The sequence below is a fragment of the Lemur catta genome, chromosome 10, assembly GCF_020740605.2.
Source record: "Lemur catta isolate mLemCat1 chromosome 10, mLemCat1.pri, whole genome shotgun sequence".
NCBI classification, from domain to species: Eukaryota; Metazoa; Chordata; class Mammalia; order Primates; family Lemuridae; genus Lemur; species Lemur catta.
In genome coordinates, this window is record NC_059137.1 from 37,807,265 (window position 1) to 37,834,749 (window position 27,485).

The 27,485-nt window shown below is 55.2% G+C and overlaps 2 protein-coding genes and 1 long non-coding RNA gene across 5 annotated transcripts; 2 read left to right on the top strand and 1 right to left on the bottom strand.

Moving 5' to 3' along the window:
• The first annotated feature begins 513 nt into the window (after positions 1-513).
• Positions 514-12,463, top strand: NOL6 (nucleolar protein 6). 3 transcript variants are annotated; one of them, XM_045562968.1, is made up of 26 exons: positions 517-680; positions 1,717-1,923; positions 2,009-2,125; positions 3,220-3,399; positions 3,755-3,923; positions 4,185-4,319; positions 4,405-4,568; positions 4,650-4,770; positions 4,988-5,046; positions 5,135-5,236; positions 5,418-5,533; positions 5,697-5,874; positions 6,053-6,175; positions 6,310-6,458; positions 6,578-6,653; positions 6,826-6,966; positions 7,115-7,232; positions 7,314-7,468; positions 7,611-7,774; positions 8,062-8,214; positions 8,440-8,537; positions 9,293-9,417; positions 9,524-9,613; positions 9,998-10,192; positions 10,304-10,405; positions 10,616-12,463. In XM_045562968.1, exons 2-26 carry the CDS (start codon positions 1,720-1,722, stop codon positions 10,763-10,765), a joined length of 3,384 nt encoding a protein of 1,127 aa, XP_045418924.1. In that variant the 5' UTR covers positions 517-680; positions 1,717-1,719; the 3' UTR covers positions 10,766-12,463. The 3 variants fall into 3 exon arrangements, with proteins under 3 accessions (XP_045418926.1, XP_045418925.1, XP_045418924.1); XM_045562970.1 differs by lacking the exons at positions 10,304-10,405; positions 10,616-12,463 and having other exon boundaries at positions 514-680; positions 10,002-10,123; XM_045562969.1 differs by lacking the exons at positions 9,998-10,192; positions 10,304-10,405; positions 10,616-12,463 and adding an exon at positions 9,701-9,890 and having other exon boundaries at positions 514-680.
• LOC123646210 lies at positions 7,827-23,977 on the bottom strand. The gene is made up of 3 exons (XR_006737822.1): positions 23,853-23,977; positions 9,706-9,893; positions 7,827-7,842 (listed from the first exon to the last, which is right to left on the bottom strand). It is a non-coding gene; the product is annotated as an uncharacterized LOC123646210 (long non-coding RNA).
• Positions 21,184-27,064, top strand: AQP3 (aquaporin 3 (Gill blood group)). Its single transcript, XM_045562971.1, has 6 exons — positions 21,184-21,379; positions 24,337-24,463; positions 24,821-24,958; positions 25,306-25,424; positions 25,740-25,957; positions 26,045-27,064. Exons 1-6 carry the CDS (start codon positions 21,272-21,274, stop codon positions 26,211-26,213), a joined length of 879 nt encoding a protein of 292 aa, XP_045418927.1. The 5' UTR covers positions 21,184-21,271; the 3' UTR covers positions 26,214-27,064.
• Positions 27,065-27,485: the final 421 nt, after the last annotated feature.

A 27,485-nucleotide genomic window follows, 5' to 3' on the forward strand; every position in this document is an offset into this window, starting at 1 on the left:
AAGTGAATCTAGGTGAAGGGTATGTGGGCGTTCATGATATTCTTTTTATAACGTTTTTGTGTTTTAAATTTTAGTAATCTAAGTAAAAGCTGGAGAAAAGCCATTAGAATAACCTAAACCCAACATAATATGAAGACTAAAGCTGGCAGTAAAGACAGAGAAAAATGAATAAATTCAAAATATATTTTGGAGGTAGGACGGACAGGATTTGTTCATTGACAAGACTTAATGCATGAGGAAAAACAAATCACTGGTGTAAATAAACAATCCCCGACCAGACAGTCCAAACTAGCTCCGCCCTTCCCGTTTCGTCTCAAACGGAGGAAGTGAGGAGAAAGAAACGACGGTCAAGCTACCGGCAGACTTCCGGTGTAGCGTCGTGAAGAGGTCGTAAATCGAGAACGCCGTTTGGCCCCGCCCCAGTGGGCGGTCCCGTAGAGTGACAGGCCAATGGGGAGAGACTCGTGTAGCAATAACCCAATGGCTCTGGAATGGGTGGAGTCCTGAGGAATTGGGCTTGCTCGAACTCGCGCCCTGAATTTCGGCATTTCCGCCCACATGGGGAGCTACAGTGTGTGGGCCCGGCTTGAGTTCGAAGTGCGGGAGCGACACCTGGGTGCGGAGTGGTGGGGCCGGCACCTGCTGGAGAGCACCTGCGCGGAGCAGCTGGGGAGCCAGAGGTGAGTTGAGCCATCTGGGAGGAAGAGAGGCTCAATGGGCGCTCCCTTGGTTACAGGGCACGAGATGGCAGGGCCTTACCACTCACCGGTGAGGCACACGAGGTCAGCTCTCTTTGGAGGAAGTCCGTTCCCGCGATGCTTCCACTCTGTCGCGCTGAGACAGTCAGGGCTTGCTGGGGACAATGGAACCGGGTAGTATTTGGATAGAAGCAGTAAAGCCTGTTGAGCGACCCATAGCTTGGGTCATTTTCTTGACCGGGACCTCCACCTTGCCATTGAGCGGTATCTTCCTCCCTCCACAGAACTTGTATCTAGTTCTGTTTTCCCCGCTGTGAGCGAGGGCACACGGTAGCTCTCCTGGAGCACTCCAGTAAGGCTTTCCGCAGGGCTGTAGGGGAAGAGGTTTGTGATCCTGCTGACCTGGGTTTGAAGCCTGCTCATTGTACTGATGGAATCTACAACTATGGAACCTACAGTGAATGATGGGACTTCCTTCGAGTGTCTAAAAAGAATTGTTGAAGCGATGGAATATATACTGAATATAGTCTCTAGGGGCACGTAGGTTCTAACTCTTCCCATCAGTGAGCACTTAATGTGTACTGATACAGTCAGGGCTTGCTAGAGGACGTGGAACCTGGCATGATTTGGATAGAGCAGCAGATAAAGCCATTTGAGAAGTCCCAGGCCTATAACAGCAGAAGAGGAAACTCCTGGATTCACGGTACCTGAAACTATAAGGGGCTTGGGAGTTACTTAGAGCAGGGCGTGGTCAGGTTCTGCCCCTACCAGTTCCAAGGAGAGCTCTATGCTTGTTCCATCAGGTACACGGGGAGCCCTCAACTCAAGCAATTTTTAATCTAGAGCTTAGTAGTGTTCCTCCAAGTAATGATTATCACGAATTTTACATAACATGACTCCCATCAAAAGAGGAAACAAGCAGGTGAAGCCTTTACCCACAATCTATAGTGGTGACACTTAAGACAGCAGATGCTAGATACCTATGACCCCACATTGGCTTCTCCCTCTCTGGTCACAGGTGATGGAACCAGCCCTGGAAGGCACAGGTGAGGGGGGGAAGAAAGCATCTTCAAGGAAGCGAACAGTGACTAGGTCTCCAGCGGAGGGCCTGCTGCAGCCAGTCAAGCTCAGCAGGGCAGAACTGTACAAGGAGCCTACCAATGAGGAGCTGAATCGCCTTCGGGAGACTGAGATCCTGTTCCACTCCAGCTTGCTCCGTTTACAGGTACTGTTGGGTGGCTCGGGCTTGGGTTAGAGGGGCAGACCTGGGACCTGCAGGGTGATGGACTCTCCCCTACTCCCTTTTACAGGTAGAGGAGCTACTAAAGGAAGTAAGGCTGTCAGAGAAGAAGAAGGATCGGATTGATACCTTCCTCCGGGACGTTAACCAGCGGGTCATGAGGGTTCCCTCAATCCCTGAGGCAGAGGTAAGGCAGGTGGCCTGGGGAACTGGGAAGCCCAGGAGAAGCCTTCAGTGAGGGCATTTCCAACAGGGGCCTTGCTTTTCTCTTGAGGGGATTATAGGGAGCTCATTTTCACTGCAAGGAAGTTCAGCTGGGAGTACAGTCATTCATGTACTCGGGTAGTACTTATGTGCCTTGCAGTGTTTGTGCTCTTAGGAAGCATCAGTAAACAAAATAACCTATATTCTAATGTTGGGGTGTGAATAACAAATAATAAGCACGGCAGGTAAACTGTATGGCAATATTAAAAGATGGTAAACGTTATGGAAAAGGAAAAAATAGGACGAGGTAAGGCATTGGGAATATTAGGGGATGGGAATGATTTATAATTTTAAACAGGGTATTCAGGGTGGGCATTACTGAAGTGACATTTGTGTAAAGGTTTGAAGTAGGTGAGTCAACCAAATGACTACATAAGGGAACAAGAGCATTCCAGGAAAGGGGAAACAGCCAGTACAAAGGCTCAAAGGCAGGAATGTTCCTGTTACATTCCTTGGAATGAATGAGCAGAAGATAGAAGGAGATGCATTCAGAAAGGTACTGGGGAAGGTGGCATATCATGCAGGGTCTTGTACACCCAAATAGGGACTTTGGCTGTTGCTGTGGGTGAAATGGGGAGCCACTGCTGGGTTCATGTTGCAGAGCAGTGATGCCTTCTAACTTCTAAAAGTTACTTTTTCAGTCTTAAAATGTTTACTCTGGCTGTTATATTGAAAGTAAAATGAAGGAGACAAAGGTGAAATCAGGGAGACTAGTTAGGAACCTATTGTGTGCTGAAAAATGGTGGTTCCCTAAACTAGGGTGTAAAGTAGAGAAGGATCCATTTCTGGATACATTTCAATAGTAAAATGGTTGTTCTTAACAGAGATGAATTAAGGTGTCTTAAATGTTTTTGGCTTGAACAACTAGTATGGAGTTGCCTTAGTGGGAAAGACATGTTTACGGGAAGATTGGGAGTTTGGTTTCAAACATACTGATGTTAGATGTCTGCTAGACGCCAAGGGGCCATGGGAGGAAGGTAGCTGAATCAGTATGTGTCACTGCCTCTGCTCCTACAGCTCACTGACCAGGCATGGCTCCCAGCTGGGGTTCGAGTGCCCCTTCATCAAGTACCCTATACCGTGAAAGGCTGTTTCCGCTTCCTGCCTCCAGCCCAGGTCACTGTTGTGGGCAGCTACCTTTTGGGCACCTGCATCCGGCCAGACATCAATGTGGATGTGGCACTGACCATGCCCAGGGTAAGGGCCAGGGTTTGGTGAATAGAGGGGCCCCTTACTTAAACATCTATAAGTCTCTGGATCCCTCTCTCTTACCTGCCACTTGACAGTGGGTTGAAATCTGAATTCAAAGTCAAAAGAGCAGAAGACCACTGCATTCATCCTGAGGCAGCTTACATGGGCCCTTGGGCCAGTTGTTGTCCTTCTGGAGCTTTGCCTTTCTCATCTGAGAATTGAGTATGGTGTTGCTAGCCCTGGCTCAGGCACTTCTGTCTGTAGAGATGCCCTGGGACTCTCACCTAGGCTTCATCTTGGCCCACAAGCTCTACAAGCACTTACATGCCTGGTCATCTCTCTTGTCCCCTGTCCTCTCCAGGAAATCCTACAGGACAAGGATGGGCTGAACCAGCGCTACTTCCGCAAGCGTGCTCTCTACCTGGCTCACTTGGCTCACCACCTGGCTCAAGATCCCCTCTTTGGCAGTGTCCGCTTCTCCTACTCCAATGGCTGCCACCTGAAACCCTTGCTGTTGCTGCGGCCAAATGGTGGGAAGCACACACTGGGCTGAGGACGTAGTATGGGGTGACAAATCTGGAGGGGGTGCACAAGGGCCTCAAGTCTTGGGGAATAGGGACAGGGATCTCAAGTCCAAGGTGAGAGGCATGGGCCTCAAGTTTGAGGGAAAGGTATAGAGACCTCAAATTCTAAAGTGAGAAGGCATGGGACCCTCAAGTATGAGGAAGGTGGTGTGGGGGCCCCTCTGGCTCCAGGGGCTGTAGAGTCTCAACACCCTCTTTGTCTGCTAGGGAAGGACAAGAGTTTGGTCACCGTACGTCTGCATCCCTGCCCTCCCCCTGACTTCTTCCGCCCATGCCGCTTGCTGCCAACCAAGAACAATGTGCGCTCTGCCTGGTACCGAGGGCGAAGTTCTCCAGGGAATGGTGAGCAGGCACTGGTGTTGAGGTGGAGCTGAAGGGAAGGGGTATTCTGGAGACTTCTCTCATGGCTTCCCTTTTTTTCCCACAGGTAGTCCAGAGCCCCCTACCCCCCACTACAACACATGGGTCCTGCAGGATATAGCTCTTGAGTCCCATTTGCAGCTCCTGTCAACCATGCTCGGTTCAGCCCCAGGGCTGAAGGATGGTGTGGCACTTCTGAAGGTCTGGCTGCGGCAGCGGGAGCTGGATAAGGTGAGTTAGGGTGGCCCAGCTTCCCTGCCTCGATGAGTGGGCTGGCTCTGAGCTCAGGCCTCTCCCTTTATTCTCTTTCAGGGTCTGGGTGGGTTTACTGGGTTCCATGTCTCCATGCTGGTTGCCTTCCTCGTGTCCACACGCAAAATCCACACCACCATGAGCGGCTACCAGGTCCTGAGAAGCATCTTGCAGTTTCTGGGTGAGGCAACTAGATGGGGAAAGGCCAGGAGTTCCACTCATCCCAGGAATCTTGTCACCCCCTCACGGGTCCTTTGCTTCCTTGCCATTAGACAGATGAGCAAACTGAATCCCAGAGGCAGGCAGTTGCAGCCACCCAGGCCAAAGGAGGATGTTGTTAGGGTTGGGTCCCCAGAGAGGTGGGATACCTTCTGACACATTCCTCTCGTTCACTCCAGCCACCACGGATCTGACAGTCAACGGGATCAGTTTATGTCTCAGTTCTGATCCCTCCTTGGTGAGTTGGGGAACGGCCGGGTCTGTGCCAGGAGGGAGCCTGAAGGTAAGGCCCCAATCCTGACTGGCTTTTCTCTATGCCCCCCAAGCCGGCCCTGGCCGACTTCCACCAGGCCTTCCCTGTTGTCTTCCTGGACTCCTCGGGCCGTCTCAACCTCTGTGCTGATGTCACTGCCTCCACTTACCACCAGGTATCAATGGGCCTCTACTCCTGGATTCCCCTGGTGTCCCAGCCTAAACTCTGTCCCTTCAGGAAACACCAGAACTGCAGACACTCCTCTCCAGAGAGCTAAGGTCAGGCATGTCTCTTGGTCTGAGCCCTCGGGCCAATAAAGGGTGCTGAGGTGGTCCCTTCTTACCCTCTGGCTCCAGGTGCAGCATGAGGCACGGCTGTCTATGGCGCTGCTGGACAGCAAAGCTGACGATGGGTTCCAGCTGCTGTTGATGACTCCGAAACCCATGATCCGGGCTTTTGACCACGTCCTGCAGTGAGTTTGGGGTAACAGGGTATGTTGGTGGGTACAGGTCCTGTCTTCCTGGGGCTACAGTGTTGGGGCAAAGGTCTTTAGGCAGGTGCTCCCTTCCAGGGAGGAGGTGATACGGGGAGCCAGCAGACCCTCATTCCCCCTCTTTGGCCCTCTTTACCCCCAGTCTCCGTCCATTGAGTCGCCTGCAGGCAGCGTGTCACCAGCTGAAGCTCTGGGCAGAGCTGCAAGACAATGGTGGGGATTATGTCTCAGCTGCTTTGGGCCCACTGACCACCCTCCTGGAGCAGGGCCTCGGGGCCCGGCTGCACCTGCTGGCCCACTCTCGGCCTCCGGTCCCAGAGGTGAGGTGGAGCAGGTTGGAGTGTTTGGGGCTCTGAGTGGGGGGGGTGGATCCTGGGTCCCAAGGGACAGAAAGGGCATACCATCCCTCTAGCTAGACCTTTCTAGCTAGCTAGAAAATAGTTTCCAGGCCAGGCTGAGGGATTCTTGGGTTCAGCCCAGCCTTTTTACACCCTACAGTGGGACATCAGCCAAGATCCACCAAAGCACAAAGACTGTGGGACCCTGAGCCTGGGATTTCTCCTCCGGCCTGAGGGACTGACCGGTGTCCTTGAGCTGGGTCCAGAGGCCGACCAGCCCGAGGTGAGAACCCCAGCATGCGTGTTGGAAAGCATGGGGTCGACCATCCTCATGCCCCCTGGATTGAATCCTGGGAGGGAGACTTTAGGAGAACGCTTCTGTCCTGATCTCTCCCAGCACTCCTTGCCTCTCCTTAGGCCGCTGACTTCCGCCACTTCTGGGGATCCCGCTCAGAGCTTCGGCGTTTCCAGGACGGAGCCATTCGGGAAGCTGTGGTCTGGGAGGCAGCCTCTATGTCCCAGAAGCGCCTTATTCCCCACCAGGTGGTCACCCACCTCTTGGCACTGTGAGTGTTAGCATCTGAAGGCCAGGAGTCAGCTGTGGGCTGGGGAGCCTTTTAGGAGGATCAGGCCCAGGCTGTCGGGTGAGCATAGCCCATAATGCCCTGTGTGTGTGCCTCTCCAGACATGCTGACATCCCAGAAACCTGTGTCCACTATGTGGGGGGCCTCGTGGATGTCCTGATACAAGGCCTGAAAGAGGTAAGGACCTTGGGGTCAAGGGTAGCAACTGTGCAGTGACCTGTAGGGGCGAGAGCCCTCTCAGCCCAGCCAGACTGCACTTCCTGGCGTGTCCAGCAGGGGGCGAGCTGGCCTTGCTGCAGCCTGAGCCAGGCAGAATCCCAGGTGGTTCTGACTGTCTTCTCCCTCTCAGACCTCCAGCACAGGTGAGGAGGCCCTGGCAGTGGCAGTGCGTTGCTATGATGACCTCAGCCACCTGCTGTGGGGGCTGGAGGGTCTCCCGCTGACTGTGTCTGCTGTTCAGGGGGCTCACCCAGTGCTGCGCTACACAGAGGTGAGGTGCACGGGGGGCAGGGAACCCTTTCTGCCCGGTGACCCCCCCACCTCTGTTCCAGTCACCCAGTGTTTTCCACTTCCAACTCCTGACCCCGGGCACTCCCTGCCAGTGCTAGGCCCCTTCCTCAGCCCCCCTTCTTCCACAGGTGTTCCCGCCAACCCCGGTCCGACCAGCCTACTCCTTCTATGAGCACCTGCGAGAGCGAGCCTCACTGTTGCCCCGGCTCAGTAAGCCCTGCCCGGCCTACGTGGAGCCCATGACTGGTAAGAGGGCCCTTGGGAGAGAGTGGGAGGGACGGTTCCTGCTTCAGGCCACAGTGCGAGACATTTCCTGTGCTCCCTCAGTGGTCTGTCACCTGGAGGGCAGCGGTCAGTGGCCACAGGATGCTGAGGCCGTGCGGCGGGTCCGAGCCGCCTTCCAGCTGCGCCTGGCAGAGCTGCTGTCGCAACAGCATGGGCTGCAGTGCCGTGCCACCACCACGCACACTGACGTCCTCAAGGTTAGGCTGGGGCAGGACAGGTATATCCCCTGGGGAGGGGTGTCGGGGTGTGGAAGAGAATACCCCGTGGGCACCGGGTTGGGGACCAGGGGTATAGACAGCAGAGCACCCCCAGGGTCCCATCCCATACCTTTTCCAACAGGATGGATTTGTGTTCCGGGTTCGTGTGGCCTATCAGCGGGAGCCCCAGATCCTGAGGGAGATGCGGAGCCCCGAGGGGATGATCTCACTGAGAGACACACCTGCCTCCCTCCGCCTTGAAAGAGATACAAGGCAGTTGCCCCTACTCACCAGTTCCCTGCATGGGTAAGGCCACCTGGTCTTCCTGTTGCTAGGCCCTTCCCTGCCCCCATTTTGCTCTCCTGGCTGTCTGTCTGTGGGAGGCCAGATGGCGTGGTAGTTAGGGCTAGAGTTCTGGAGCCAGGCAGCTTCTGGAATCTTGGCCTTTCCACTTACTGACTGCATCCCGTGTAACACATTGGCACAGAGGCTGCCATTGGGTACGGGCTGGATAAACAGTGGCAGTGGGGCTGAGACACTGTTCTTGGGCCCAGGGTGCCTGAGTCTCACTGCCACTACCCTCCTTCCCCCAGACTTCAACAACAGCACCCAGCCTTCTCGGGTGTGGCTCGGCTGGCCAAGCGGTGGGTGCGTGCCCAGCTTCTGGGTGAGGGGTTCACCGACGAGAGCCTGGACCTGGTGGCTGCTGCCCTTTTCCTGCACCCTGAGCCCTTCACCCCTCCCAGGTGATTCCCTCTGCTTTTTCCCTATCCAGGAAGTTCCCGGGGGCACCAGCTTTTAACCTTCATGCTGCACCCTCAGTCTAAATGGGAGAGGGTGTTTGAGCAAGTGACAAAGGGATTCTAAGACGTCCCCCTCCCCCACCCATCCACACTAAGGGGTCTGGGCTCCCCAGATTGTGGGAAGCCCAGGGCTGGGCTCTAGATTCTTTGTTCACTCCTGCCCTTCAGCTCCCCCCAGGTTGGCTTTCTTCGGTTCCTTTTCCTGGTATCAACCTTTGATTGGAAGAACAACCCCCTCATTGTCAACCTCAACAATGAGCTCACTGGTAAGTGGCAGGACTGGGGCCAGAGTGCTGGAAAACTACCCTTTATGGATTGCAGAGTAGGTCAGGCAAGGGTTTTCCCTGTCAGTCTATTAGGTTTTCTCTGTGCTTCCTCCATCCCAGATAGCTAAGCCTGATGCTGACTACCTTGGGGTAGAGAATTGTCAGGAGGAAGAGGTCCATGTGAAGGCTGACTAGAGATGTGGTTTGTCCATGTCATGGTCAGAGACACAGTCACTGGGGGTGGTAAGCAAGCTACCTGGGGGCTGTGGAAGGGGGAGGGGAAAGGAGAGTAGAAAGGGGATCCTGAACGCCAGGTGAGAAGTCTTGTGGTGAAGAGCTAGGGAGTTTAGAATAGATGCCCAGACGTCTTGGAGTGGGAATGGTGATTTCTGGTTGTAACGTGAGGAGCTTCTGGTCTCAGCAGAGAGTAGGGTATCAGATTCCTAATTCCCCAGGTGTGTAAGAGCCCAGCGTGGGAGGGGGCCAGGGGCAAGCCCCAGCTTGTGCAGGCCCAGAAACCAGACTGGGGGTGCCAGGCAGTGGAAAAATTCCACCTCTGAGCTAGGGTTGGGAGATTAACAACCCACCCAGTTGAGGCAAATGCAGTGTCCCTTTTGTTGCCTTTGCCAGTTGGGGGTTGGATGTTGGAAAATGCCTATGATAAGCAGCTGTCGGGGCCACAGTAGGAGGACCTGGGGCAGTAGAGGGGTCTTTGGGGAGGTGCAGGCTGACCCAGGACCCCCTCTTTTCTCTAGTGGAGGAACAGGTGGAGATACGCAGTGGCTTCCTGGCAGCTCGGACACAACTCCCCGTCATGGTCATCATTACTCCTCAGGACCGCAAAAACTCTGTGTGGACACAGGATGGACCCTCAGCCCAGGTCAACCCCCCACCTGCCCCCAAATGTGTGGTTTTCTTCCTTAAGGAAAAAGCAAGGCCAGCCTGAGTTAGGAGACGCCCTAGTTTGAAGTATCTCTACTCCCCAGATCCTACAGCAACTTGTGGTCCTGGCAGCCGAAGCCCTGCCTGTCCTAGAGAAGCAGCTAATGGATCCCCAGGGGCCTGGGGATATCAGGGTAAGCCTCTGACCCCCAGCAACTCCAGTGGCTCTGGGGGTTCTGTCTTTGAACCGTGGAAGTTTAGCATACAAGGGCCCCTCACAGGATACCTGGTCCACTTGTCTGGTGAGACTGAATCCAGAGAAGGCATTGAAGCTGCCATGGTGCCTGGAAGTGATGCAGCCTGGAGAACCTGTGCTCTAGGCCTCATGCTTCTAGCCTGTGCTCCTGCTGCTGGACTTGAGCTGACACCAGCTGCTTCCTGTGTCCATCTTGGTGTTCCCGGCTTCAAATGGGCCTGCAGGTCCATAATGGGTGGTCAGATGAAGGGGAAGTGGGGAACCAAGGTGGGCACGTGGAGAGGTTTGTTGTCCAGCTCCCAACTCCTCCCGCCTTCCTCAGACAGTGTTCCGGCCACCCTTGGACATGTACGATGTGCTGATCCACCTGTCTCCCCGCCATATCCCCCGGCACCGCCAGGCTGTGGACTGGCCACCTGCCTCCTTTTGCCGTGGCCTGCTCAATGAGCCAGGGCCCTCGTCGCTAATGCCTGTGCTGGGCTACGATCCTCCTCAGCTCTACCTGGCACAGCTCAGGGTAGGTCCTAAACAGCTGATTGAGCCTGGGGAGGGGACTTTCAGGTGAAGCTGGGGCCATGGAGGAGGCTCTCAGGTGCCCATGTGTAATCTTTGTTCTGTCCCTTCCTAGGAGGCCTTTGGGGATCTGGCCCTTTTCTTCTACGACCAGCACGGCGGAGAGGTGATTGGCGTCCTCTGGAAGCCCACCAGCTTCCAGCCTCAGTCCTTCAAGGTGCGCTGGCTGGTGTCAGCTGTGTGTTCCTGAGTGTGTACATGTGGTTCCACGTGGGTGTGTGTGTCTTTGTGTAGTCTACTCCGTGAGTGACCCTGTGTCAGGTGTGGAGTGTGTGGGCTTGTGTGTCTATCTCTACTGCCCCACCCTGGTGTCTCTGGGTGTGCTTTTGTGATGTCTCAACCCACATTTCTTTTCTTATTTCCTTAGGCCTCCAGTGCAAAGGGACGCATGGTAGTGTCCAAAGGCAGGGAGCTGGTGATGGTGCCCAATGTAGAAGCAATCCTGGAGGACTTTGCCGTGCTGGGTGAAGGCCTGGTGCAGGCTGTGGAACCCCGAAGTGAGAGGTGGACTGTGTGATCCCAGCCCCGGAGCAAGCTGTAGATGGACAGGAGGACTTTTGACCTCGGGAGCAAGACATCAGTGGGATGATCTCCATCCTCATTGCATATGGACCCTCCATGGAGAGCCTGCTGGCTGAAAACACGGAATTGTCCCTAACAAAAGCCCTGCCCCAGTTTTCTGTCTGATGCTCTAGCACTGGGGCAAGGACATGGTGTGTTGTAGAGTCTCCTGGGCCTGTCTGAATTCCCAGAAGAGGAGTGGGAGCCAGTGCAGAGAACCGAATCCAGGAGATCCATCCGTCTTTCTTCCCTGGGCCTGGACGTTTGGGAGTTTTTTCCCCTGTTAGGCTTCTCCCAGAAGCAGTTGGAGAAGGGGGCATGTGTCTGAGGTGGAAGTTCTGTCCCCTTCCACTGCCAGGATGTGTGCCTAGGTCTCAGTGTGCCCTTCACTGCAGCATCAGCCCTTTGGATGGGAACCAGCAAAGGTGTGGCACTTCCTGAGGGTCACAGCACCGGCACTGAGCAGTGGAAAGGGGCTGTGTGTATGAATACACCACACTGAAGGAGCACAATGCCCTCCTCTGTTGGTGCTATTTCCCAGGGTGGAGATAGTGGAAAAGGACAGAGCACAGGAAGGGGCTGGATGGGTGAAGGGGTCAGAGGGGCTGGTGGTCCCCCAGTCCAGGACAGATGCAAAAAGCACTTCGTGCAGTCCCCTGGCCTCTCTGAGTCCCACCAGCTCTGTGCATTTGCCCTGGCTGCCCATTTGTGCCACAAACTACCACCTCTGCACCCCTGCAGGGTTGCAGAGCTGAGCAAGACCCAAGTCCAGCTCTCCAGGAGCTCCCAGGGCCCCAGGGTGGGGGCGGGGGATGCTGCCTCCTTTCGGTTTGGTCCACGCCCCCTTCCTGGCAGCCTCTGCCGAATCTCTGCCTCCCCTAATCCTGGCTGTTTTTCCAGACTCAGCTCAAATCGTGCCCCTCCTTAAGCCTATCCCTCGCCCCCAGCCTGAGGTGCTCTTTCCCTCCTCTGAACTATTAAAGCAATTACTGCCTGTTCAGTTCACTTGGCAGGCACACACGGTGGTGTGAATTCTTCTATTGTCTTGAACTCTGATTTAAATTGTTTAATTCCCCCCATGTTCTTGGCTTGTCCCTTTCTACTGGTTTTGACCTGGTCTGTATGTAAGCTTCTTGAGGGCAGGGAGTATGTTTGAACATAGATTGTTTGGTGTCCTTCATGGCACCTGGTATGTTGCTGTGCTCAAGGGGCACCCAGCCCAGGGAGATGGAGGGCAGGGAAGGCCACCAGAAGACTGAGGAAAGCCGAATCAGAGTTTGTGAACTCTGCCTAGAACAGGTAGGTGGTGACAGTGAAAGAAAGCCTAGGAGATAATAGGTGTCACGTGTTGTTTTCCATATCTTATGTATGGAAATTGGATCTTAGCCCTATGGAGTGGGTACTTTTATTAGTTGCCTTCATTTTCTGAATGAGGGAACAGGCTCGGTGGAGGGGCCTCCTGTGGAGGGTCTTTGATGCCTGGCTAGCAAGCCCCATCCTTAAGATGATGAGAAACCATGTGTGGGAACTGTCATCTCCAATTTTGTCTCAGCTCTTGGTCTTTGTGAATCTCTGCCTGTCCCTGCTGTCTCTCATGGGACAGCTCAGCCCAGGGCTGAAATTAAAACAGGGAATAAATTGGTTAGCTGTGTGAGCTGGAGTCTACATTTCTCTGTGTGCTGTCTATTCATCAACTTCAACCATCAGCATGCCGGGCTTTATTTGCACAGAATGAAATGTCATCCCATCCCCGGATCCATGGTCATGAGTTGTCCTTGGCTCTGCCTCTGTCTTCCCTTTCCCTGATCCCTTGGACGGTTTCTCCACAGTCTCCATGGCCTCTGGGGAGGGCCAGGATTGCTGGCTGGTTTCAAACCATTCTGTTGCATCCCAAGGTCAATTGCAGGCCTGGAGCTTCAGGCCCTTACCAACCCAGCTCTGGAGTGGGGTGGGGTGGGGGGGTTCCCCTAAGCAAGACTACAGCAGTTACCAGCCCCAATCAGGAATGGGCCCCGGTTCTGCTGCCTCATGGGATCCTGGGCAGTTCACCTCCCCTGGCTGGGCTCAGTCTCCCCACTTAGAGAATGGGCATGATAACAGCCTTGTCAGGGACCCAGTGTCCCATGCGTCCAGAGAAGAGGGTTGAGAACTCAGAAACCTAAGGAACTGCACCATCCCTGCACTCCAGCTTAACTGGGGGTGGGAGGGGAGGAAGCCCAGGCTTTAGTTTCAGTCCCTCACATTGCAGCTCCAACCTGTTTTCTGGGAAGCAGCTGAGGAGGCTCCTGTGCTCCAGCCCAGGATGGTGCTTGTCTGGCCACTCAGGCTGGGGCCCAGAGTAGGGAGGTGCTCAGGCTCTAGCTGAGGGGCCAGGGAGGGGATTTGGGGATGTGTGGTTGTGAGCTGGAACCTCAAGGGAAGGGAAGGAGAACAGCCTAGCAGGAAGCCTTATGTGTGAGCAAGTGTGCACGGGATGATGCAGGTTATGCAATCACATGGGCATGCCTGCCTCTGCAATTAACTTTGCAGGTGGATGTGGATGAGTGGGAGTCTGTATCTGATGTGTGGCATGACTTGTCTGCTCTGTGTGTTGAATGCACACATCTGTATGCGCTAGTCTTTATGTGTGTCTTCACTTCCAGCTCTGGTTTGCTGCAAAAGGGGAAATCTCTGTTTTTGGAGAGCAGGTCAGAAAAAGCTCTCAAGTAGGAGGCAGGAACCCTGGATTTCTTCTTGCGGCTTTAAATAAAGCTTTCCCTTTCAACTTATTAGGTCTTTTGTTAAAATAAAATAAATCTTTCCCTTTCTTGGGGTTTCAGTTTCCCCAGTTCTGACTGACCTAAGTCTTTCTATGTAATTTCATTTAGTGAACTCTCAAAGGGTCCTCCTTTCTGGGTGTGGTATCTGACAACCTCCTCTAATCCAGAATTCTTTTAGCTGAAGACTTTTCCTCTGCCTGGCTCCTTACTTTGGGGAAAAAGAGCAAGACCCCAAAACCTAGGGGTCCATGCAGCAGGCTACATTCAGTGAAGTCCTGAGGGCTGCTTAATCGCTGACCTGTGAAGTGAGATTTGGGCTAGCCAGCCCCCCTCCCCTAAACATACATGTAACCCCCCGCAACATCCGGTGCTTGCTTTGTGAGTCACAGATTAATCCAGGTGAGTGATAAGGGGGAGGGGAGGCCCGGGGCACGTGAGTCACCCCTACTCTGCACAGGAAAGGCCAGTCTGCCCTTCCTACACCTGCTCCCTACCAGAAGGAGGAAAAGGAGGTATCTCAGACTGCCTCAGGGAACTAAGGGGGACCAAGAAGAGGGGTGTTTCAAACCCACAGGGAGACTTCCTTTCCCATTTCAGTTTCTGGGAGGTGGATGGGGAGGATAGTTTTTCTGGTTTATATGAGGCCCAAAGAGTTGTAGGAACTTGTCTGGGGTCAGACAGGGAGTGGGAGAGCAGAGCTACAGAGGATCTAGGCGTCCTGGCTCCAGGCAAGCCACCTGCTGCTGAGCCTGGCTTTGTGGGGCCAAAGGGTGGGGCGTGGAGGAATAAAGGAGTAGAGGGGCCTGAGCTGCAGATCGCTGCAATGGGCAGGGGAGGAGGGAGAAGCTCGGCCTCCCCTGTTCTGGGCTGCCAGCTAGTCTCCCTGCCTCCCCTGCCACGGCCTTGAATGCAGCTGTTTACAGCGGCCCGGAGGGCAGGGTCAAGGGGAGGAGTAGGGTGGATGACGAGCACTCTGGTCCACCTCAGCCCAATCCTGAGTCTCCTCTGCTGCCCAACCTGGGAGCTCCTCAAAAGCAGTGCCCAGCTCTCCTCTAGTCTCCCAGACAGGAAAGCCTCCACAGGACAGGGCTTGGGTCTCCTAAAGACAGGAGGCCCAGCTTGGATCCTGATCAATGGGGAAGACAGTACGAGATCCAGTTCTTGTTCCACTTGACAACCAACAGTGTGCATGAAAAAGACAGTTATGGCATCCTGGCCTTTCCCCAGTCTCCCTCCACAAAACCTGGCCCCATCTCCCAACCTACGGTGTCCCCCCAGAGCCCAGTTCCCACTTATGCCAGGACTAGAGACCCTCAGGAAGTTATTCCTGAGGTTTGGAGAGTCTCCTGCTGCAGCATGTCCCCGCCCTCAACCTTCCCCATGACACCTCTCCTCTAGGGCAGCAGCTGGTGGCTGCACTGTAATTAGCTGTCAGACTGGGTGGCATGAAGGTAGAGTATACTGGGGCTTATGCACACCCTTCACCTTTCTGGAATGCCAAATACAGAGCCTCCTTCTGCCACCTCCCCCGACCCTGCCACCTGTCCCCTGCCCTTGGACCACAGGCCCTTCAGAGAGCAGTTGTCCTGCTGGCCCCTGGGCCCCACCTCAGGCTCCTGTCCACCCAATTCTGCCCACTTTCAGCTTCTTGCTGACTTGCCCTCCTCACTCTACCTCCTAAATTCCAAATTCACACTTTCTTCCCTCCAGCCATTGCCCAGTGTCTGCCCTCTTTTCCTCCCCCATGGCTTCCTCCCAGGCCTCGAGCCTCGGTCTCTCTCTTCCAACCCATCCTCCACTCAGCAGCTGGAGGGACACTTCTAAATGGTAAATGGAGACCACATCACTCCCCTGCTTAAAACCTTCAGGGCTCCCATCAGCCACTGTTCTAAGTGGTGGCACATTTGGCAACTGTAATCTTATTCAGAACACCAATACAGGCCGGGCACGGTGGCTCACGCCTGTAATCCCAGCACTCTGGGAGGCCGAGGTGGGAGGATCGCTTGAGGTCAGGAGTTTGAGACCAGCCTGAGCAAGAGTGCGATCCTGTCTCTACTAAACAAAATAGAAAGAAATTAGCTGGACAACTAAAAATATATATAAAAAATTAGCCGGGCATGGTGGCGCATGCCTGTAGTCCCAGCTACTCGGGAGGCTGAGGCAGGAGGATTGCTTGAGCCCAGGAGTTTGAGGTTGCTGTGAGCTAGGCTGACGCCACGGCACTCTAGCCCGGGCAGCAGAGTGAGACTCTGTCTCAAAAAACAAAGAAATAAACAAACAAAAAACCAGAACACTGATACAAAATGATTAAAATGTTTCGGTTGAAGCAGGAGGTGGGGCCAGGGCTCTGCCCCCTTGGCTCTCTTCTCCCTACCTCCAGCTGCAGCAGTCTCCATAAAGCTTCCTCAGAGCCATGAGCGTTAGAGAAGTATAGCTCGAATACCTCTGGCCCCTAGAATAGGTCCAGGCATAGAACCTAAGGCCCTTCCTATACTGCCGGTCTTTTTCCCTGGCCTCACTGCTGCTGCTCTCTTCATGATCAGGCAGGCACTCATCCCTGCGACAGCCTGGTCTGGAAGTCATTCACTTGGAAAACCCCCCACAAAATCCCCAGCCAAATGTTTCCCCCTCCAGAAAGCCCTCTGGTTGCCCCAGCCTGAAGGATGCTCCATGTTCCCTTCCTGGCTGCAGGGGTGAGGCTAACACTGGACCCTGGTTTAGGCTCCCCAGGATTTCTGTGAACTTTCTTTCCCTCTGTGACCACTGGTCCTGACCCCTCATCCTCTGAGGCAACCTTATCCTGGTTCCAGAAGCTTTCTTGCCAGTGAAGAGGGAGATGGGAAATCAGAAAATTTAGGTGCTCCAGGGATCTGGTCCCTGAGGTGTGAATCAGAGCCCTCCAGATACCCTAGGCCTGTTCACAGTGATGGCCTGGTCTGTGTCAACTCCATGTCACTAACTCCCCCCACCTCCCATGGCTGGCATGGGGCAGGCCCAGATGTCCAGCAATTTATCTCCAGAACTCTCAACAGATCCTCATCTCCTATCTCTGGCTTTTATAAACACTCGACCCACACCCACAGCCAGGCCCAGACAGGGCCACACACAGATATGCACACAGGCCCCTGTGGACACACACATGCACACACACAGCTAAAAATGCACATGGATGCACATGGACATTTACACATGAGGGAAGGTGCCTCTGATTAAGGAAACAGCTTTTGGCAAGAACCTTTCTTCTCCTGTTGACTGTGTAATACAGTTTTCAAAGCCTGAAACGTCTGCAACTTCTTAGATTCTTACAAAGTTCCTGGAGGGCCTCCTCCAACCAAAACCTCCAGGTGACTGATGAAGAAACTGAGACCCTTAGGGGTGAGGGAAGAGAGCTGTCTAGGTCACCTGACCAGTCAGATTCTGTGTCTGCAGGAGGGCTTTGTTCCCAGCAGCCTCATCCCGGCTGCTCTGGCCCTTTCCCCAGCGAGGGGTCTGGGCCTCCATCCCACCTGCTGCATCCTCAGTATGACCCTCTGGTGTCCCTGAGGGCAGCTCAGAGACACCCAGAGTGCCCAGGAGATGGATCAAAAGGTAGATTTTCTCAAAGTCCATCTGGACAGCTGGCTGGAGGTGCCCAAGGAGGGCAGTTTGTATTTATAGGCTCTCCGCCATGTCGCCTGTCTGGAGACGGGGGGGGGGGGGGGACTGCGTTGGCACAGGTGCATCTGGGGATGCTCATGATAGGGTGACCCATCTGTTCTCCACTCCGCATTCCAGTCCAGAGCTGGACCCCCACCCTTGAAGCCTAAAAGCAGGAAGAGTGTTCCACAGTGGCCTGAGAGTGGAGGCACACTCTGGAAAGAGGGGTCAAGTGTGGAGGGACTCAGTGGGTCCCTGCGCCCTTGCTCCCTGCTCCCCTGTGGCACCCTGGTCTACCTGCTTCACCTGTCCTGCTCATGCCCACGGGGTATGAATTGCAGCTCAACACTCAGTGGCTGAGTGGCCGTAGCAGGCGACTTCTCTCCAAACCTCAGTTTTGCCATCTGTGAAATGGGGAAAATACACCCACTTCTAGGGGTTGTTTTAGAAATTGGGGCAAAATGCTTTCCAAACTTGAAAATGTCTGCATGTCTGTTTTGCTACCCGCCTTCCCTACCCCACTCCAATGATCTGGAAGAGGGGGGTTGGGGAGGTGGGAGTACTCTAGAGTGAGTAGCTTTCTAGGTCTCCACCCCTACCTCTGACTCACGAACAGCAAGGAAGGCCCATGTCTCCTTTGCTGGTTCAGGCTGTTCCCATTCAGGCAGAAAGTCTGGGGTCAGGAAATGAAAGGTGTGGCACCCCCACCCCTTAAGGGCCCCAGCCAGCCCCTCTGGTCCAGCAGGCTGGGACTTGCATCTTTAGCCCTTCCCTTGCCTGGGAACCCACTCCCCCAGCTCTGACCTTAAAGAAGTCATGGCCTCCCACAGGGTGGATGGGCTGTTCAGGCCCCTTCCCTGGCTCAGCCCCCCCGCCCAGGTGAGACACAGAGCTTGCTCAAGATGCCCTGGCACGAGGTGGGACCTCCCCACCTGCCTCCTCCCAGAGCGCCCAGGAGGGCTGGCATTCAGCCCTGGCTTCCTTCCCAAAGCACAAGAGGAAACCCAGAGGGTTCTGGATAAGGTATGACTCAGAGGGTAATGGCCTCACCAAGCTCGGTCTCTTCTCTTCTCTGAAGCCACTCTTTCTTCTGCCATCTGCTCTCGGTGGCACCAATCACACTGACTACAATGAGAATGATGCCCCTGAGTTTCACAGTGAGGCAGTCAGCTTCTGTCCCCCACACTCAGGCCAGCCTGGCACATCTGCACAGACATCCTCAGCCCTTGACTCCTCTCCATCCCCAGGTGACCCAAGGAGGGCTGACAGGAATAAGGGGCCCTTGGAAGGCACTGCATCCTTCCCCGCCTCCAGGCAGGGTCCTCTCACATCCACTAAGCAGCGTGAACACCTACCTATATCTTCTCAGCTCCGACCCTAACCTTTGCAATGTACAAACGTGTGCACACACCAGTTACGAATATGAACGAGTGTGATGGGAGTACATGGGGTCAGGTGTGAAGGTTGGGTCCCAACCCAGAAGGCAAGGGGACAAAGGGCATTGACACCCGGCCCTTGTCCCACTAGCCAAACCATGGGCCTTGTTGTGGGGCTGCATTGACTGGAAGGAGTCCCAAAGATGCTCCACAGTGAGCTGCAGCTCCAGGATTACAGATAGGCACATACATGCATGCACAGATGGGTGAGTGCATGTAGCTGCACATGTGTAAATAAATGTTGCTTAATATAAACAAGATATAAAAATATGCGGTTGTGTGTGTGACCTTCTCCCTCCTGGTGCAACCCACGTGAACACTTATGTGAGCCGAGTACAAACAGATCTGTGTGCAAGGGCCTTGCTTATGCCTGCTGGCAGTAGAGCTGCCCCTGTTTTTCTCCCCTGCTCTGGTTCCCAGGCCAAATTTGGCTGCCAGCAGGTCCAGGACGGGGGAATGTGGGCTGGGGTTCCCCATTTTATTTCAGTGTTGTGAAGTCCCTTGCCAGTTCCTACCCCATACTGCCTCTGCAGCCCCACCTGAGGCAGTGAGGGGCCTGAGAAGCACACTGTAGGGTGGGGAGAAGAGCAAGCAGCATGATCAGGGGTGCTCCCCTCTCCCACAGCCTTCGGTCTGGGCTCTGGCAGCAGGAGTCTGTGGTTCTGTCTTGAGTCACAAGCAGGCAGTGAGGCCAGTGGGCAGGTACTCAGTGATGGCTCCCTGATTCACCATGGGGCCTCCCAGCCCATGGGGGCCTCGGGGGTGGGGTGCATCACTCTGGGCCAAGGGCCAAGAGAGGCCTCGCGTGTGGGTTCTATATGTGTGTGAGTCCATGGCCAGGCTCCCATGTGAATGGGATCCCATGAGCTCAGTGTCTACAGGTGAGTGTGTCACTGCAAGCTGTATGGTGTGTGTGTGTGTGTGTGTGTGTGTGTGTGTGTGTCGGGGGACACATTAGCACATGTGAATCTGCTCTATGTGATTGCTAAACCTCATCTCTTTGGGCATGAACCACCTCTGGGATTAGGAAGTCCTTATTTCTGACAGCCATTCCTCAAGGGACAAGTCTCCAGTGTCCTTAGAACACCTGGATTAAGTCCCTCTGGAAAATGTATTTTCTTCGATCTCCTCTAGAAATGCTGCCATAGAGACTTGGGGTGAGGGCATTTCTTTGCTGCCAGTCCCATGGGAGCAGGGCCCAGGCCACCAGATCTCACTTTCCCTATTATTATTATTTTTGAGACAGAATCTCACTCTGTTGCCCGGACTAGAGTGCCATGGTATCAGTCTAGCTCACAGCAACCTCAAAGTCCTGGGCTCAAGCTATCCTCCTGCCTCAGCCTCCCGAGTAGCTGGGAATACAGGCATGAGTCACCATGCCTGGCTAATTTTTTTCTATATAGATTTTTAGCTATCCAAATCATTTCTTTCTATTTTTAGTAGAGACGGGGGTCTCGCTCTTGCTCAGGTTGGTCTCGAACTCCTGACCTCCAGCGATCCTCCCGCCTTGGCCTTCCAGAGTGCAAGGATTACAGGGGTGAGCCAGTGTGCCTGGCCAACTTTCCCTATTATTAAATGCAGCATGAAGAGCATGCCCCATGATCCCCCTCAGATGGGGCTGACTCCCCTACAATTTAGCTAGCTTAATTTTTTAAAGAAACAGACTCTTCCTTGGCCAAGGATTAGCCAGATGGGAGAAAAGACGGTTAAAAACAGCTGGGACTCACCCTCCTGGCAAGCATGTGGCATGTGGCATGTCAGGACAACTGCAGATCAGCCTCTGGAGCCATGTGAGCAATGCACGCAGGTACACGTGTGACAAGCTCAGTTGATCTAACCATGTTCAACAGACATATGCACAGCCGTGAGGAATGCCCAGCCATTTGGTCAGGCATCCAGGATATGCACCATGCGTGGACACAGCTGTGGACACAGCTGGCCAGGACATGCAACATGTGACATGCATTCTCAGCACAAGAAGGGCCCATGAATTCTGGCTGAAACTCAGCACATGTGTTCTGTGGGCCCACCTGGGTCTGGACTGTGAGAAGGCCTCATCCCACCTGGGGCCCACAGCCCCCTCGCTCCAGTCCCCTGACTGAAGACCTGCTGGGTGCAGTCATCCTGGAGAGCCCGGGCCAGTGTCCTTCGGACATGTCTCCTCCCGCCCCCACCGTGGTGGGATGACCACAGGGCTCCCTGTGAGGGGGCCCAGGGGGGTCTCTTTCCTTGGCAGCTCCATTCTCCCCAGCCATGGCCCAGTACACTGCCTATACCACCCCCTCCATCGGCTCGCAGATCCCCGTAATCCTCTCTTGGGCCCCCCTAATCCTCTGGGCCCCCTTCACCTAAGTGCCCTCTGAGAGCCACCCCACCCTCAAAGCTCCTCACACTCCATGTCCCTCGACCTTCCTCATCAGCTCCCCCACCCAGCGTCCCGACCAGCCTCCCCAGGCCAGGTTGGGGGCGGCCGTCCCCTCCCCGCCCGGAGCAGGGCTAAGCGGGCGGGACCGCGGGGCGGGCGGGGCCGAGCCTCCGCGCGCCTATAAAGGGCGGCACCGGCGCTCGGGGCCACAGCTCTCCTCGCCCGCCGCCCCCGCCTGCCGGACAGCGCCGCCGCCTGCCCCCGCCATGGGTCGACAGAAGGAGCTGGTGTCCCGCTGCGGGGAGATGCTCCACATCCGCTACCGGCTGCTCCGCCAGGCGCTGGCGGAGTGCCTGGGGACCCTCATCCTCGTGGTGAGTGGAGGGAGCCCGCGAAGCCCTTCTCCCGCAGCCCCACCCTCCCCAATCCCTCTGTTCGGCCCAGGGACTGTGATTTTCAAGACAGCCTTGACCCACCTCCCCAGCTCTGCCTCCAGGCTTAATCCCGGAGGGTCACGCTGACCCCCAAAGTCCCCTTCCCCATAGTTGTAACTCCATCTCTGACAGCTCTGACTCTTGCCCGAATGACAGCTGTGACTCCCCCGTGACAGCTGTGACCCTTTAACCTTCCCACCAGTGACCCCCACAGGCTGGGGGCTGTGGTCACCCTGCAGTCTGAGGACCTCCAGCCTCTCTCCTGCCTCCCCCGGCCACCCGCTTCCCAGAGTCCCAGCCCTGGGAGGCAGGAGAGGGGGCAGAGGCAAATGGGCCCCATTAGGTTATTTGGGTCCTGGGTGTCTGGTTCCTAATGAATAATTAAGCCTCAGAAAGTCCAAAAGTTGCAGTGAAGTGAGGACAGTTTGCCACAGGTGGAGGCAGAGGGCGGAGGCCACAGGGGGCTGCAAACAGCAAAGGGGGGGAGAAGGAAGTGCCTGAAGATAGGAGGCTACGGGAGGAAGCTGGGCCCCAAACAGAGGACGTGGGGTGTCTAAAGTTGCTCCCCTCGTGCTGAGCGACTCCCAGACCCTGACAGATGCTGTCAGACAGACGCTGTCAGGGGCTGTGCAGAACACTGCCAGCACTCTGAGTTACTCTGTGGGTTCTCTGAGTGAGATATTTCCCCTGCTTGGGTTACTTCTCAGTCCCAGTTACTCCTTGGTTACACCAGTTTCGCCCGTTTGTTCCTGGGTGACTCTGTTTGCACTTCTTGGGTCTGGCAGACACGCCAGTTATGTTCTTCATTTCCTGTCCCAGTTACTGTCTCATTTTCAGCCGCTCATGTGGTTACACCTGTTTTCCTCTTGGTTACTTCTGAGTTCAGTCGCTCCATTGCAATGGGTGGGTAACTCCCTTCCTGCCCTAGCCCCAGCCCCAGGTAATACAGATCAGTTGGTCCCCTGCGGATAGGAAGCTTAACAGGGCGCAAGTAGGGCTGGGGAAGCCCACCCCAAATGGGTGGTGGTGGAGGAGCAGACTGTGGGGAGAGGAAGGCTGAGACTCACCTCTGGCTTCCAACAATAGGAAGGGGGAAGCCACATGGGGCATTTTATCCACAGCCCCTCTTAAGACTAGTGGCTCTGCTAGTCATCCCCACCTTGCTCTCCCATGCCAAGAAGGGAATGGGAGGCCGTGTTTATCACCCTCCTGCCTTGGAGCCCCCACTCTCTACCTGATTTGCCAGAGCAGCCAGGACAGGGGAGGGTGTCCTCCATTTTCATAGGGGGGGCTCCTTATTTCCTCCCATGTCTCAGTTTGCGTCCCCCCACAAAGGAGCAGTCAGTCCTCACATTGAGCCTCAGGACCATTTGGCTTATCCCAGACCACAAAAGGAGGGTGTCACGGTTGTGGAGGAGGCTTTCAGGCTCAGGTGCATGTGAGGCATTGAGTATCAGTGAAAGGGAGAACCTCAAGGACTGCCTGAACAGGAGGGCCAGGCCTGGGGGACCCCTGAGTGGCAGGTGAAGGGCACCTGCATACCTCTGTGGAGGGTTGGCTTTGGGGTGAGGAAAGCCCCTTTCTTTGGGGTACCTAGTAGGGTGGAGAGGGGCTGGCCAAAAACATGGGGCAGGGGGGTGGGGGAGGAAGAGGAAGATTAGCCCCAAGGTGGTGGAACTGGCTCTGACAGCTGCGCCTTGGGCGGCCTGGGATGAAGCCAGGTCTGGGCCTCAGGCAGGCAGGCTAGGAGCTGAGGCCAAGGCCTGCCAAGCCCCAGACCCCCACGTGCCTGCCTCCCACCACCCCTCCTCACACTCACAATCTCTGATCTTTGCTCTCACCTGCCTGCATCACTGCCGCTGGCTTCCCCCCTATCTCTTGGTCTTTCTGAGCGATAATAATCAAGATGCCTAACAACCTAGTACAACAGGCACTGACCCATCTGAGTGAACAGGGCCCTTAGCATAGGTCCTGGAGACTACCTGCTGTGTTGGCATAAAACCTTTAGTTACCGGCAGGTGGGAGAGGACACCTGGGGCAGGGGCTGGAGCAGCTTTGGTGGACACTCTGGGGACTCGGGGCAACAGCTCTTTACAGCCCCTGCAGAGCGTTCTCCCATGTGAACAAGGCAGGCAGGCACACAGTATGTCCTGTACGTGCAGAACACCAGGGACCATAGTCCCCTTTAGTCCCCCCATCCCTGGCAGAAAATTTAGAACCAATCTCCTCACTTCCGCTGCCCTGAGTCCCAGACTGGGGGCAGTGAGAGGAGCCACTCAGATCCCTGTCTTCGGGACCTCCAAATCCTAGTGGGGAAGCTAGACCCAGGACAGCAGAGGGCAGGCGGGTGGAGCAGTGAGGGTGCTGAGAGGGGGACGTGGCTCTGACGTCCTGGATTCAGAAGTGGACTCACCTCACTCTGGCCTCCTCTCTGCTTACTTGCGCTTCCTGTCAGCACCATGACCACCACCTGAGCTCTTCTTGGGACAGCTGGGGGATGAGTGAAAGCCTTCCTTCCTTTAGGGGCCAGGCCTGAAGGGCTGTGGAGAAACTCTGTTAAGGTGGTGAAAGCTGTTCCCCTACACCCCACTCCTGGGATTCAAGGAAAATCAGTGAAGATGGTTCAACCACCTCTGGGCTCCTTGTCACAGACCCAGCTTCCAGGCCCTTCCACAGGGCCTTTTTATATTAGAGTTGGGACGTTGGGTGCAGGAGGGCAAGTCTCTCTTTTCTGGGGAGTGCAATTGCAGCAGAAGGGGTTTGGGCTGGATTCCAGGAAGGACCTCCAGTCCTCCCAACGGTGGCAGGCAGAGGTTGCCCTTCCTGGTTTCACCCCTTCCTTCTGGAGAGAGTTGCTGATCCCCACCCTCCCTTCCCTGTTCTGTTTCCTGACACAGATGTTTGGCTGTGGCTCCGTGGCCCAGGTTGTGCTCAGCCGAGGCACCCATGGTGGTTTCCTCACCATCAATCTGGCCTTTGGCTTTGCTGTCACCTTGGGCATCCTCATTGCTGGCCAGGTTTCTGGTAAGGCCTTAATCCCACCCCCAGTCCTGGCCCCTCAACAGCGAAGTTCCTACCAGGTATCCCACTGGGGAATGGGGTGGTGGGACATTTCCCAGGGCGGGTCATAGCTGTGGCCTCAGCTTTGGGCCCTTGGGAGAAGAGAGTGGAGCAGGAACTTGACACTTAGAACCTTTGACTCTCACCTCAGAATCAGAGATTATCAGAGATGGCCTGTTACATAGTCCAACCACTATCCTGTACAAGAAACTCTTCTCTGCACCCTTCTCACTGGGGCCAGAGAGGGGCAATATGTGGGGGGCCTGGGCCTCCCCATTGTGGCAGGCTGTAGCTAATAGGTCCTGTCTCCCCTCTGCCCAGGGGCCCACTTGAATCCTGCTGTGACCTTTGCCATGTGCTTCCTGGCTCGTGAGCCTTGGATCAAGCTGCCCATCTACGCCCTGGCTCAGACACTGGGAGCCTTCTTGGGTGCTGGGATAATTTTTGGGCTGTATTATGGTAAGTATTTCCCACCCTGCCCTTCACTGCCCCCCTGCTTCTGCTCGGGACCTGCTGGCACCAGGCCTTTTGATGACAGGCAGTTGGGGCCTGCCCAGGCCCTGGGCTCATGACTCACTCATTCACGCACAGGCCCAAGGTGGGGGGCACGAGAGGAAAGAAACAAGTTGGGCAACAAGAGTCTCAGGCCCTCCGCCCCACGCCACTCCACCCCATTTGCCTCCAGAGTAATACAGCAGTGAAGATATTCGCCCATGACCCCTGGGAGCGGGGGAGAGCTCAGCCTGAGAGGGGAGGCTGGACTCAGGCCTCTGCCTCCACCCACTCTGGGTCCAATCTGTCACTAGATGCAATCTGGAGCTTCGCCAACAATGAGCTTATAGTCTCAGGCCCCAATGGCACAGCCGGCATCTTTGCCACCTACCCCTCTGGACACTTGGACATGGTCAATGGCTTCTTCGACCAGGTATGGGCAGGAGACATGTGAGGGGAGTGCAGGGAGGGAGACCAAGTTGCCCTGGTTGCTCATGGGCTGGGTGGGGGACAGGACGCCTCGACGATAGCAGGGTTTCTCAATTTATGGGGACACCTCCATCAGAACACGGTGGCAGGTGCTCATAAAACACCCAGCTCCCCCGTAGATTCTTATGCACACAAACATTCTAGCGCCACTGCTTCAGAGAGCAGAGCAGGGGAGACAGAGCTAGAGGGAAGGCAGAGGCCAGGAGAGAAGGGAGTGTGGGGAGGGAGCGGCTGCTTACCCTGTTCTCCCCACTCCCAGTTCATAGGCACAGCCGCCCTCATCGTGTGTGTGCTTGCCATTGTTGACCCCTACAACAACCCCGTCCCCCGTGGCCTGGAGGCCTTCACCGTGGGCCTGGTGGTCCTGGTCATTGGCACTTCCATGGGCTTCAACTCTGGCTATGCTGTCAACCCTGCCCGGGACTTTGGCCCCCGCCTTTTCACTGCCATCGCTGGCTGGGGCTCCGAAGTCTTCACGTGAGTACAGCCCCCACCAGCCTAGCCCAGCCTGCCTCTGCCCTGCCCCGCCCCACCGCCCCCTGAACACATGTGTCTGTCCCCCAGGACCGGCCGGCACTGGTGGTGGGTGCCCATTGTCTCTCCACTCCTGGGCTCCATCGCGGGCGTCTTTGTGTACCAGCTTATGATTGGCTGCCACCTGGAGCAGCCCCCACCCTCCACCGAGCAGGAGAATGTGAAGCTGGCCCATGTGAAGCACAAGGAGCAGGTCTGAGTGTCCAGGGGGCCATCCCCCGACCCCTGAGCATCACTGACTGTGCAGGGGCCACTCCCTAGAAGCCCCCTTCACGATCCCCCTCAGGCTACGACACTCCCTACCTACCTGCACCCGACAGCCCCCTTCAGGATTTCCACTGGACCCTGCCCAGATAGGACCCTAGGCCACTGCCCTTAAGCTGTGGTGGAACAGGAGGTAGGGTCAATACATCCTTTTGTCTCCCAAAGGGAGAAAATGGGCATCAGGGGTGTGTGTGTGTGTGTGTGTGTGTGTGTGTGTGTGTGTGTGTGTGGTGTCCCAGATATTCAGGGCAAGGGACCAAGCAGAGAGGATTCTAACTATAAGGGGAGCCCAGAGACAGAGAAGATGGCGTGTCCCTCTGTGAACAAGGAAGGTGCCAGAGTGCGCATGTGTCAGGGGCTCCCTATGGAGTAGGTCTGGATGAATGTGTTTCTGAGTGTGTGTGTGTGTGTGTGTGTGTGTCTCTGCCCTTTTTTCTAAGCAGGGGCTTCTATAGGCTTTGGGGACGTGGGGTGGATGTGTGTAGGGCCGGGAGGAGGGGCCGCAGCTCAGGTTTGGAGCTCTGGCTGGACATAGTAGGAGCCGCATAACATGTTTCTGTCATAGTGTAGGCATAAGGGAGTGGGGTGAAGTCCAGGTCATAAGTTTCATGTTTGCTTTTGTTTTGTTTTTGTTTTTTAACATGTATAGCAGATGTTACAATCTTAGGGATGGGGGTTGGAAGACCCCTCTTTAAAAAGGGTCTTCACTCCTTTAATCTTCTACTCAAAAATGTACTCTTTTGCCTTTTATAAAAAAACAATAAAATGTATGCCTGAAACTGCTAATTGTGCAAGTATCTTTCTGCTTGTTCTGCTCTTTTTCTGGGGCCAGTTAAGGAGCTTCAGTGTGTCTGGCCGCAGTTACCGTCAGTGCCCAGCTGGGTGTCTAACGTGGTCTGCGTACCCTGGGGGTCATACTCTGGCCTTGCCAGGGTGGGCAGGGGTCAGTCACTGAGAGCCTCTTCACCAAGCCTCTCAGCTTGAACTGAGCAGTTCCAAACTTCAAACCTTTGCTCCAAAGTCCCAACTCACATCTTTGTTCATTAAAGTCCTCCTGATCTGCTTTAATGCCTCCTCCTCCAGGAAGTCGTCCCTGCTTTTCCCACTATCTTCTACAGTCAGTTGTCGAAGCCCTGAGACCACAGTTTCATTCATCCCTATCTTCCCCTTTGCTTCACTTGTTCAGTCTGAGGCACCTCTGTGCCCA

Coding starts and splice junctions, on each gene's coding strand:
- NOL6 (XM_045562968.1), top strand. CDS start 1,720: ATGGAACCAGCCCTGGAAGGCACAGGTGAGGGGGGGAAGAAAGCATCT. Junction 3,400..3,754: donor TGGCACTGACCATGCCCAGG/GTAAGGGCCAGG, acceptor TGTCCTCTCCAG/GAAATCCTACAGGACAAGGA. Junction 7,469..7,610: donor CGCACACTGACGTCCTCAAG/GTTAGGCTGGGG, acceptor CTTTTCCAACAG/GATGGATTTGTGTTCCGGGT.
- AQP3 (XM_045562971.1), top strand. CDS start 21,272: ATGGGTCGACAGAAGGAGCTGGTGTCCCGCTGCGGGGAGATGCTCCAC. Junction 24,464..24,820: donor CATTGCTGGCCAGGTTTCTG/GTAAGGCCTTAA, acceptor CCCTCTGCCCAG/GGGCCCACTTGAATCCTGCT. Junction 24,959..25,305: donor AATTTTTGGGCTGTATTATG/GTAAGTATTTCC, acceptor ATCTGTCACTAG/ATGCAATCTGGAGCTTCGCC.